The sequence below is a fragment of the Emydura macquarii genome, unplaced genomic scaffold (assembly GCF_026122565.2).
Source record: "Emydura macquarii macquarii isolate MOO-44397 ecotype Brisbane River unplaced genomic scaffold, CSIRO-AGI_Emac_v2 contig_2897, whole genome shotgun sequence".
Lineage (NCBI taxonomy): Eukaryota > Metazoa > Chordata > Testudines > Chelidae > Emydura > Emydura macquarii.
The window spans coordinates 1,640,100-1,652,390 of NW_027133034.1; the positions used below are offsets into that span (position 1 = coordinate 1,640,100).

At 41.3% G+C, this 12,291-nt stretch overlaps 1 protein-coding gene across 1 annotated transcript in view; it reads left to right on the forward strand.

Moving 5' to 3' along the window:
• PGM5 (phosphoglucomutase 5) overlaps nucleotides 1-12,291 on the forward strand; it is a 129,738-nt gene that overhangs the window by 72,473 nt on the left and 44,974 nt on the right. Inside the window, exon 7 of the mRNA XM_067569338.1 lies at nucleotides 4,388-4,503. Coding sequence (XP_067425439.1) covers nucleotides 4,388-4,503 — 116 coding nt within the window. The remainder of the gene's footprint in view (nucleotides 1-4,387; nucleotides 4,504-12,291) is intronic.

Consider the following 12,291-nt stretch of genomic DNA (forward strand, 5'->3'; position numbering starts at 1 on the left):
ATGATGGTATATTTTAAAGGCCATCAATGCGGGTAGTGCTTTACAAACAGAAGACATAGTTCTGCTCCAAGAAACTCAACATCTAAATCAAATACAGGGTAAAGAAGTTGAGGATCCAGCTTCACAGTGGTGCCTTTTCCCCTCAAGTCCGCCTCCCCCAGTGGATACGTCTTTCTGTTACTTGAAGTCCAGTGGGTTTTTTACTTCAAATAAAATGTATTTTCCCAATGAGGTGCAATGGTTTAGTTGCTTTTCTACGTGAGAAACATTAGAGCATGGCCATTCATTTACCTTTTGTTTGCTACAGATGTGCTACTTAAATGTGATGAAGTTTAGTGAGTCTGTCACTTGTTGCCTCCAAAAGAGTTGATTTCTGGCTTTCATATGTCAGTCTTTGCTAGACATCTGGTGGTGACTGCTGGAAGAAATCTGTCAGAGGATCATTGGCTTTAATTACCCACGCTAATCAGTTCACCATTAACAGTTTAGGACTGTAATGTAAAGCACATCAAGAAAAGGTTTGTTGATTAGAATGCTGTGGAATGCATATTTGAATGCTGTACTCTGCATGGTTTCTATCCCCTAGAATGAAGGGATCAGCTTTTTTGGGGGAAATAGCTCTCTTGGTGCATTTTTGCTGTACTCTGCATGGTTTCTATCCCCTAGAATGAAGGGATCAGCTTTTTTGGGGGAAATAGCTCTCTTGGTGCATTTTTGCTGTCTTGTTTTGTTTTCTGTTTGGAGGAGCACTGGCTTGGATGCCTGGGGCAGCATAGGCCCTGATCCTGCAAGTGACTCAGTGTGGACAGGCCCCTACACCTGCCTGGAGCCCCACTGATATCTGTGGGTCTCTGTGTAGATGCCCATGTGGAGTCACTTACAAGTTCAGTGCAAAAGCTGCCTGCAGTTTTTCAAATGAAAAATGTTTTAATCAAAAAAGGCCCTTTTTAAAAGTTGAAAATTTTCAAGAAAAAATATTTTTTCAAACTTTAAATTTTTTTCTGACAAAATTATAAAATGAAAAATGGAGCCATGCATTGTTTTTTTTTTTTTTTTTGGTTTTCTGCTTCCCTCCTCCTTCACTTCCTTTTTTTAGTGGCAAATGGAAAAGGGAGATGAGGAAAAAATGAAAAAGAATAGAAAGGAAAGCCAAAAATTTAACATTTTCAAAAAGAAAAATTTGATTAAAACATTTGTGAAAATACCAAATAAAGTAAACTCATTCTGTTCTGAAATAGAATGAAAATGACTTAGACATTTTTATATTTTTCACAGTATTTCCCCATATATCAATCAGGACCTCAGAGGGTTCACCTTTCAGTTCTCTTTTTTTTTTGTTTATCGTCTTTGGTTTGCCTGATCGAAGGAAGAAGAAAAGGAAGGGGCCTACTGTGTTTATCTGATCGAGAAAAGAAAGGCAGATTGGAATCTTTTCTAATGTTTATGTTGAATTTAAAGGGACTTTTGTTGATCCTATTGTGTCAAGTAACATGCAAAAATGACTATAAGTAAGTTATATGAGAGAGAAACAAAATACTTATTTTAATTTGTTTGTTTTGTGCATCTGGCAACACTATGTGTATATCCAGTTTTGCTGTTTCCTTCTTTATAGTCAGTCAGTTTTCCCTGTTTTGTGATACTCTTCTACAAAGCAAGAGAGGAAATTTTTTTAAATAGGAAATATTGTTTAAGCATAAAATCTGGCAAGGGGAGGGTAAGTGGTTTTCAAAAGAGCCTAAGTGACTCAGGCCAGATCTACACTGTAAACTTACATTGATATAACTATGTAACTCGGGGGTGTGAAAAATCCACACGCCTGAGTGACGCATTTATACTGACCTAAGCCCTGGCATAGGCAGTGCTATGTTGACAGGAGGACTATTCCTGTTGACATAGCTACTGCCTCTCACGGAGCTGGATTAACTGCGCCAATGGGAAAAGCTCTTCACTAAAGTGCTACTGTGGCACAACTGCATTGGTGAAGCTTTTTAAGTGTAGACCTGCCCTTGGAGACAACAGCCCGATTTACTTTCAGTAGGACTTTTTGAAAATCCTACCTTTTGATACTCGATTTACAGATGTGAAAAATCTACTTTTATCCCCTGCTGTAAAAAAAAGAAAAATCCGCTCCTTTAAAATTTGAATGGTGCTGTTCAACAAATAATGCATCAGTTTGATTTATATGTGAGTTGTAAGAGCTGGGGGATGTATGACATAGCCACCTGTGCCTCCAATTTGAGCACCGGCTGCTGTTGGATCTACTGTCCCTCAAGGGAACAGAACTGTGGCAGGGGTAAAAAGCCATAGGGCTCTCGGGTGGGGAGGCAAGTGTTAATGGACAGAACTCTGGGGCCTTGTTAGCTTCTTAGAAAGGCACCTAGAGCAGTTATAAAGGGAGAGAAGACAGCTGCTAGGGATGGTTCAATAGGCTGCTGGCCAGAAGGCAGGGACTGGCTGACTGAATTGTATTCTAGTTCACCTTCTGGTACAAGAAGGAATTTAAAGATTGCTCTTTGTGCTTTTCTGCTACAAGATGGGGATTGGAAGCTGATTTTAAGTCTGTGCTTAAAACTGATTTAAGGCTGTCTCCTGGAACAAGAAAGGATCCACAGACTCTGACAGCTTTTCCTTTGGCACAAGAAGGGACTTAAAGATATTTACTTTCTTGTTCACCCTGTCTAAGGGATTTTTCTCACCGCTTCCTGGAGAAGATCCAGAAACTCTGCCTGGGGAAAACTCGCTGAGCTCTGGAGTCATCCCTCAGGGACAGGGATTATCTCTTTCTGTTGTTTGTATTGCACCCACCACCATGGACTCCCAATCCCAATTGGTACCTGTGGGTGCTGCTATAATATAAATATTAAATAATGAAGATTAAATCATGAAGAAATACTGGGGACTGAAGTGTGCTTGGGGGACCAGGGGGCAGGAGAGCGTGGAAGACCTGCCAGACTATTGCCTTAGTTTGGGGCTCAGGATTGGAACTCCAAAGCTCAGGATGGGCTGGAGTTCCTTGCTTTTCCTGGTATCAAGGAACGGCAGGAAGCTGACCCTGTGACAGGAATTGGAGGGTATTTATTCGATAGCATATATCAGGACTTTGATCAGAGAGAAATGCTTGGCTTATTACTTCTTTGGTATTGCCTGACAAAAGGATTTTATGTCTAACTATTTTTTATGAAAAAAGAATTGTTCTGGACACGAGACTCATCTTTTTGCATATGCAGCTAAATATAGGTGAAGTAGACCATTCAAGCCTTTATACACACGCTTAACTTGATTATCATGAGCAATCTCATTGACTTCACTACCCTTGGTAGTCAAGCTAAGCACTTGTGTAGGTATTTACAAGTTCAGGCCCTTAATGATCTTCTTCACCTAGATTTGGCTACATTTGAAAAAGATGAAAGGTCTTATCTTGAACATTGCTTTCTTCTAGGGATTGGAACCTAAAAAGCAGGTGATAATGCACAAGATAAACCCTGTAACTGTGTTTATTACTTTAATAAAATTAGCAATAAAAAGATGTAGGGATTTTTTAAAATGGAATATACGGTTTAAGGCACCAGTTCTACAAACACTCAACATTCACATAACTTTACTCACGTGTGTAGGTATGCCTATGATTAAGTCTCTCAAAGATTGGCACCTAACTTTGTATGATGAGGGTGTTTCTAGAGAGAGAATGCCTTGTATTTGAGCAGGTCTCATTGTTTGACTATCTCTCAAATCCCATTCTTCTTATTAAAAAACAGGAAACACAGAAAATCCCAGACCCAAAATGAAAACAAGCAGACACAGTTAGCAATAAAGAGAGAAGCAACATTAAATTCTCATAAGTCCTCAGTTGGGTTCCAAGAGGAGAATGTATATTATATTTTATTTCAGAAAGCTAATAAAGAAATACTTTTTTTAACGTTTCTGGCAGCTTGAGCATTTATTTATTCAGTCTGACTTATAAAATAGTGCCCATCCCATGCTCCAGGCATCTCTACAAAATGTTATAATTCACATAAGGTCTTGCAATAAACTGCTCTGCCCATTCATGTTGTTGTGACTAACAATTGCTCCTTGGCAAAAATCAAGGTCCTAATAAAGCTCCTCAAACTGAGTTTCCCCCAGAGACACAAGTAAAGACCAACCTTGCATTGTGTCCAGAGGGTTAACACAACCAAGCCCTGGATGAAGTGAATTCCACTCAAGAGTCCTTTGTGCATCATGCTCTTGCGGTCATTCCCTCTTTTTTATATCAAAGTCCATTTCTAAAATGTGTCTGAGGTATGGTAAGACCCAGAACATCACTTCCCTGTAGCAATTGTGAAATCTTACATCTGCATTTAAATGAATGCACAGTCTTAAACCTAGTGTTTTATTGTCTTTTTCTTAGGGTGGCGAAGTCACTGAAAATCCCTGTGTATGAAACACCAACAGGCTGGAGGTTTTTCTCAAATCTGATGGATTCTAGCCGATGTTCATTGTGTGGAGAAGAAAGCTTTGGCACTGGTAAGAAATCCAGCAGCATTTTCTATAGAGCCTTCACTCTGCTCATTCACTTGTGGGATATTGGGCACCAATCTCTTCAGTCAGTGGTAGGAAGACTCAGCAGATTAATTCCATGGCGTGGTTGACCAGTGGACTCTCAAAAGTTCAAATTTGAATAGTTGACCTTAAAGCTCTGAATGCCAGATAACCTGTGTTATAAAATATCAATTTCAGTAGTAAAAACAGTCGGCCAAACACCTTCTGAGGGGATGGAAAAGCTACCATTCTGTAACAGCACCCAGAAAAATTTCTCCTGGTCCTAGAGCAAAAACCAGTTTTTTCTTCACTGGCTATGCCAGCAATTTGATGGATTTTGTGTTTATGGTCCTAGTTGGATCTTTTCTTCATTCTGAGATTCTGTGTATTAGTTATGGGGATCTGTGCATTAAACTGAACCTGTTGCAGGCATCTCTTTTTAGGATGTGGTCTGGTTTTACAGTAGTTCTAGTGACAGAAACAGCTCTATAATAAAACTACTTTGATGTCATCCAGTCAATAGCCACATTTGCCCAAAGTAATTGTCCCTCCTCTGCCTCATTAATTAATGAAGCCAATCAGTGACATACAAAATGCAAAGCAAATATGAATAGCCACCAGGAACACAGGATTGCTAGTTCCAGCACATTCTGCAAACGTGTGAAACATCTATCTATGTAATCTGCAAGCCTTCCATTTAAAGGTATTTTGGGAGTATGGAAATAATTGAATAAACTCCAGTGTTTGTTGCCTCCTCCTTATTACTAACTGTTGTTGAGGAGTGCATCTCACTACAGTTCTTAAAAATATATATCTTGACTCTGGATAAGGATTTAGCATAGGATTACATCTGGATAGCTAGACTTTTAGTCTATAAGTTAATTATTTTGTATTTTGGTAAGAATTGTAGGAAGTTCTTTGATATTTAGAATGACTTCTCTGTTATGGTTTTTCATAGAAAAGCAAATACCATGCAGCAGAATTTAAGTAACAACACCATGATGCTTTGACTTAGTTAAGCCAGGTGTTGAATATGTTGGATTTAGTCAATTACAGCTAGAAACTGTGGCTGGGTTACAAACCAAGGACCGCATTCTGATGATACCCTTACTCATGTTGAGTAGCTCTGTGAGTAGACCCACTGGCTTCAAGAGGACCACTTGTGGAATAAGGTACAATTCCCTGTGAGTGAAGGTATCCTAATCTGGCCCCAAGTGGGTATAAAGAATGTGTTACCTTCCTCTGTGTGTGTGTGTATGAGAATTTGAAATAATAATGAGACTTTTCTTTTGCTGTGTATGTGAGTGTGAACTAGAGCTGAGTGTAGATGACTGGAAATTAGGACCCCTGGGTTCTATCCCCAGTTCTGATATAGGTTTGTTTTGTGACTTTGGACATGACATTATCATGGCTGTTTTTCAAAGGGCACTCTACACAGCCTTTTGGCCTTAGAGAGCTTGGAAAAGAGAGGGCATTTTAAAGGACACTGGGAAGTTTATTTCCTTTCAGAATATGCTCTCATTTGTCTCTGCCCAAGCTCTCTGGATGCTGAGGTTTCAGCTGCATGGCCAGACCCTGGACTGTCTAAACCTGATGGCTATCTAATGTTATTCCATCCATCTAGTGCTGGTGTTCCTATTTCTAAATGTCATAGGTTCTCTTCCATCCAAGGTCAGTCAATCAAACTTCTGTAACCTTCCCATGTTATTCCTGTGGCTCCCTGGCCACTGATCCATCAGAATAACCTCATGAGCACCTGAATTGATAGGAAAGCTTCATGCATAGGTGGTTGAGAGTTGACTTGCTTGTGGCTGGAGGTTTCAAAGGAGCCTAAGAAAATCAGACACTCAACTTCCGTTGACTTTCAACAGATTTGGACACCCAACTGCCTCGGGCTTCTTTGAAAATCCCAGCCTATATACCTCTGTGTGTGTGTGTGTGTGTGTAGTGTAGTGTAGTGTATGGGTATAGTGTCCCCCTGCCATGCTCAAGTAAATCTGTGACGTTAGTGTAGTGGTGGTTCCATGGAGCAGTCAGGTTTGAGCGCTTAACTGTCTTCCAATATCTTATACTCATATTGAAGTTGAAAGGTATTTAAACAAGTTACAGTGACAAACCATCCATTCACTCCCCCTCCCACGTGGCAATGAGCCACGCCAGTATGGTTCCTGACTCGTTCACAAGTGGCGAGGACTGCAGTCAGCACAAACTGAAGATGTGCCACATCCCTACTACTTTCTGTTTCACGTTCAGAGGAGAAGGATTTTGGTCTCTTGCCAGAGGCCTATCTTTAAAGGAGCAGCACCAGGAAAAATACATGATTGTGCTGTAAAACATAAAAAACAAAAGTAGCATTTCCATATTACACAGCCAGTAAATTTGCATGACTTACCCTTGGAAATTGGGTTTTGCTAAGGACATTACTGGCCAGTGAATGTCCTGAGCACAGATGGTTTGTAACCCTGCAGGCCATTAGGAAGTTCTCAGGGACACAAAAGCAGCATAATGGTGAATGTCAGCCCTTTCAAAGGACCCATCTGCATGGATCCCAAGGGCTATGCTGACCCTGATTGGAATATAGAGGGCATCAGTTTTCTGGATTGGGCTCTCTAGATTCCCCTTCACTTAGTCTCACAGGTGCTGGGGCGATCTTGCCCCTCTGTGTGACTGTGCCTCACTGAGAGAAAGGATGTTCCTTTGATGGTCACACATCCTATTACAAAACAAAGGTTGTCTTCTCCTCTGTCTTTCTCCCTTGTCTTTGGTCCTCCCTTGGACTTGCTTCGTTATGTGGAGTCTCAGTGTAGTCAGATGCTGTACTGCATGCCCTCCCTGATTTCTCAACCCCCCGTGAACTCCGCTTTACTTCACACCAGTATGTGTGAACCCAGCTCTTTCCATGTCCTTCCCTAATTCTCCCCCTTCCCTGTACTAATCCTGTAAAGCTTGATAAATCCTCTGTTTCTCGTGTGTAATTGGGGGGTGCCATCCATTTTAAGAGCGCACAAACTGCACCAAGCAGCCCGTGGGGTGGCTGCTGCTTGAGTTCCATAACCTGTGCATCCTGGCTTACTTTAACTGTGGAGCACCTGCAGCAGCCCTTAGCACTGCCAAAAATGTACTCCAGCCCTGAATGACCATGTCAGGGTGCTCAGACGACTTGGGTGCATTCAAACACTAGCTTTGAAAGTCCCCAGGGTGCCCAGCTTCCACTTGAATTGCTAGATTGCACCCAAATGTCTCTTTGCATCAACCACGTTATGAAATATTAGGTCTGCATCTCTCTGCCTCAGTTTTTCCATCTCTCAATTGATTTTAATCAGTTTTACCAATCTGATCTGACATGGGCTGCCATGAAACTTATTTATAAGGCACTTTGAAATCTTCAGATGAACAGTGTTTTATAAATGCAGTGTTTTTATTAAGGAGTATGAGCCTTTTCTCTTTTATGCAGTGTTCTAGACAACATTGCCCTTCACCAATTTCTGCCTGCACTGGGAATTTGAGTCAGTGTTAAGACATTCTCCTTAATCATCTCACTGTAGAGTTAGGAAACTTGCCAGTTCCTTAGTTTTCAGAATGTAATATTTAAAGGAATCTACCATCCAGTTGGCCAACACAATGACCTCGCTACTCTGTAAAAGCAAGAGAGGTTTTACAGAGCTGCATCTAAATGATCATATCTATTGTCATACTAACCTGACAGCACTTAAAAGTGAATGATTCTATGTCCAGGTAATATAACCCAGCTGTAGTTCCCAAATAATGCAAACCCCTGGTGTTATAACAAAAAGGGATTTTTCTGTGGCCAGTAAATAAAAGCAAATTTTCTGCTATAAAAGGACAAAAGATTTTGATATCATCCCATATGGCTGTGTTTCCCAGCCTTGTTTTCTGGCAGCTAATCTTGGAGTTGAACCAATGCATTAAAAACTTCTTCCATTTTTGTAGTAGTGTGGGGAGTTTGTTAGATGAGGTTAGTAATTTGCTGGTATTATGAGTAATACCCAGGACACAGTTCAGAGAAAGGCAGCAGCAGCAGCAATTCTTATCTAAGTTTCATCAGCAAACTATTAATCAGAATTAGAAAATCTGTGTACTTGATTTATCTTGCTTATATCCACGTTGGCAAATGCTGCATCACATTTTCATGTGTTTTCATACTACAGCTCTAAACTACCATATGTCTATAACACCCAAGGCTTTCTGCCACAAGCTTAATAGGAAGAAAAGCTAAGGGAGGTCGAGTTAGATGCTTTATTGCTATAAAAAGACCTAAAAAGCTGTATGCAGATCTCAGTTACACTATTGTAAACGTCAGAGTAACTCCATTAGTTAAAGATGTAACATAGATAAGAATGTGGCCCCCAAAATCTTAGTTTTCTTAAAATATCAGGAAGCTGTGGACCACTGGAAAAGGAGGAATTTGTAAGATACAAGGGAAGTACAAACAAAATAATTTCCCTTTAAGGCTAAGCATTTTTTGCAGTTTGATTTTGTTTTTAAAAATTACATTTGGAGAAATAATGTCCCTGGTAGAATTGACTGGCATAATCTGAGAGAAAACAAGAAGTTTATTTTAATGCATATTATTATTATTATTATTAATTAAAATAGTGCTCTGAGGTCCAAGTCAATATTGGGGCCCTATTATAGTAGGCAATGTAAAAACACATAGGGCTTGTCTTCACTTACCTCTGAGATTGTCGACTTCTCTGCATCTCTTCTGCGTGCCGTCTTCACTGCACTGCGCCGACGGGAACCGCATTCCTGTCAACGCAGCGCTACACCACTTGAGAAAGTGATCTTAATACGTTGATTTCTGGATCGACTGAGCGGGTCTTCACTGATGGCTCAGTCGATCCAGAGAAGTCGATCTGATGGCGGTGAATTTGCCGCTGTCAGTGAAGACCTAGCCATAGTAAGAGGCACAGTTCCTGCCCCAATTTACAATACCAAATCTAGTAGAATAGGAAAGTTTTTGCACTGGCTAACACTTTTTGCATGTTCGTTCTATACATAGGATTACACTTCAAATACTATTAAATCTTACACTGAACTATTTAAGTAGAGTAACTGGAAGCTGCTTAAGAACATTTTTTTCAAATGGTTTAGTCTGAATCTGGCCATAGTAACTGTCTTGCCATTTTTACATCAAAAATATGTAACATGCTAACTTAATTAAAACAAAACAAACCTCTTTCTATCAGGAAGTAGTTATTGCTTGAATTAAGCGTGTCAAAGGTTATAAGAGGATAGACAGAGACAAATTTGTTATCTCTGCTACTAAGCTCCCCTACCTGTCTTTCAGCCAATCTCTTCATTGAAGCACTGGCCAGAATTTACTAGTGTTTCAAGGTTTTTCAAGGAAACAATCATGCAGAATTAAACCTATGGTTATGGTATGTTGAACTCAACAAGATGGAAGCAGCAGTACTAGTGTTACAGCCCTTGAGAGGGTATATGTTGTTGTGCATCTTTAATTTGATCAGGTTACAAAAATAGTGCAGATCTTGTATTCTTCCTTATGCATCTGATGACCCTTGGCTACCAGACAACCAATTAGCATGATGCAGAATGTATAAACCAAAGCCAGCGTTTCCCAACCGCTGTGCCATGGCACACTGGCGTGCTGTCAGGCCTGAGCAGGTGTGCTACGGAATTTTTTGAAAAACTACTTGAGTTTTGAATTGGCTCATGAATATTCATGAGTTCATTTGGAGACTATATGGTGGTGTGCCTCAAAATAATTAAAGGTATCAAGGTGCAGCAGGGTAGAGAAAAGTTTGGGAACCACTGGTGTAAGCCACGTCCACTCAGTATGGCACTAGTGGTGGGTGGGCCACGTACAGGTGGTGAGAGTGCTACAATCTTGGGTAAGAGGGGCTGGTCTTTTAGCTCAGGCAATAGAGGCTCATGTATTAAGATCTAGAGATCCCAGCTTCAGTCAGTGCCAACAACACATCCAGGGACATTGGAATTACAAAAGTAAAGATACCATTAGTCAAACTGAGGTGGGAAATGGCAAATGGCTTCACCCAAAATACTGCACGTTGAACAACTAGATCAATAGGAATAACTAAGAGGTAGAAAGCAAAGAAAACAGATGTGAGTGCATTCTCTACAGTAGAAAGTTTTGTTGATGCACGTTACAGCGGTCATCAAAAAGTGCTGTAATTACAACACTTGTGCCTGTCCACACAGCACTCGTGTCACCGAAGCGAGCTATCCCACTGTGCAACTTGCCACCTTGTGCCGCTAGAAGTTGTGGAAAGGTGGAAAGGATTGCAGGGCATCATGGGTGTGGGATCAACACCCCATGATGCAGTGATTCCATCCTGTCATTCCACGGGTTTCCAACTGCGTTTTGCGGCATTTTTCAACGGCCCCAGTTTCCTGAGCACCTGCCATCTCTATCTGAAAGGATGGATCCTGCACTGCTCTCCACTGCTGTTGTCAGTGTTCTGAACACATCACGGCTACTCAAGCTTCCAACTGGAACAGGAATCCAAGGCGCCTGACCTGCTATGGGCCATGCAAACAAACAACGCCGGATTGTAGTTTGGATGGTGTCATGGAGCACCTGTACACAGTGCACTGCCGCTTTTGGGCACGTGAAACAGGCACAGAGTGGTGGGATCACATCGTTATGCAAGTCTGGGGTGACTAGCGGTGGCTGCAGAACTTTCAAATGCACAAAGCCACCTTCATGGAACTCTATGCAGAGCTCGCCCCTGTCCTGCGGCACAAGGACACACGAATAAGAGCTGCTTTCTTGGTGGAGAAGTGTGTGGCAATTGCCATGTGGAAGCTGGCAACTCCAGACTGCTACAAGTCAGTCACTAATCAGCTTGGAGTCGAGAAGTCCACCGTTGGAGCTGTGTTACCACAAATGTGCAGGGCCATTAATTGCATTCTGCTACAAAGGACTTGCATAAAATAGTGGATGGCTTCACAGCAATGGGATTCCCTAACTGTGGCAGGGCAATAGATGGGATGCATATCCCAATTTTGACCCTAAACCATCTAGCAATGGAGTACCTCAATAGAAAGGGGTACTTCTCTATGGTACTGCAGGTGCTTTTGGATCACCGTGGGCATTTCAGTGACATCAACGCAGGTTAGTCAGAGAAGGCGCATGACACATGCATTTTCAGGAACACTGACCTGTACGGAAAGCTGCAAGCAGGGACTTTCTTTCAAGACCAAAAGATTCCAATGGGGGATGTTGAAATGCCTATAGTGATTCTGAGAGACCCAGTCTACCCCTTACTGCTATGGCTCATGAAGCCTTATACAGGCAACCTAGTTAGCAGCAAGGAGCGCTTCAATAACAGGTCGAGCAGGTACCAAATGACTGTTGAATGTGCATTTGGCAGATTAAAAGCTCGCTGACAATGCCTTTATAGCAGGTTAACTCTAAATAAGGAAAATATTCCCATGGTTATAGCAGCCTGCCGTGTGCTGCTGCATAATATTTGTGAAGTTGAGGGTGAAAAGTTTCTCCCTGGGTTGAGCGCAGATGTGGATTGCTTTGCAGCTGAATATGAACCACCAGATGTCAGGGCTATTAGAGGGGCACAACGAATCAGAAAGTCCTTGAGGAACTATTTTGACAATGAGCAGCAATAAGGTATTTTTGTAAATGATGCTGCTACCCAGCTTGCACTGTGTATCAATGTGAGATGCAACCACTGTGTGCAAGAGACAAAAAAAGATTGCTTATCCTTCATGTAGGATATTTCATTAAATAACAATTATTCACATCACACA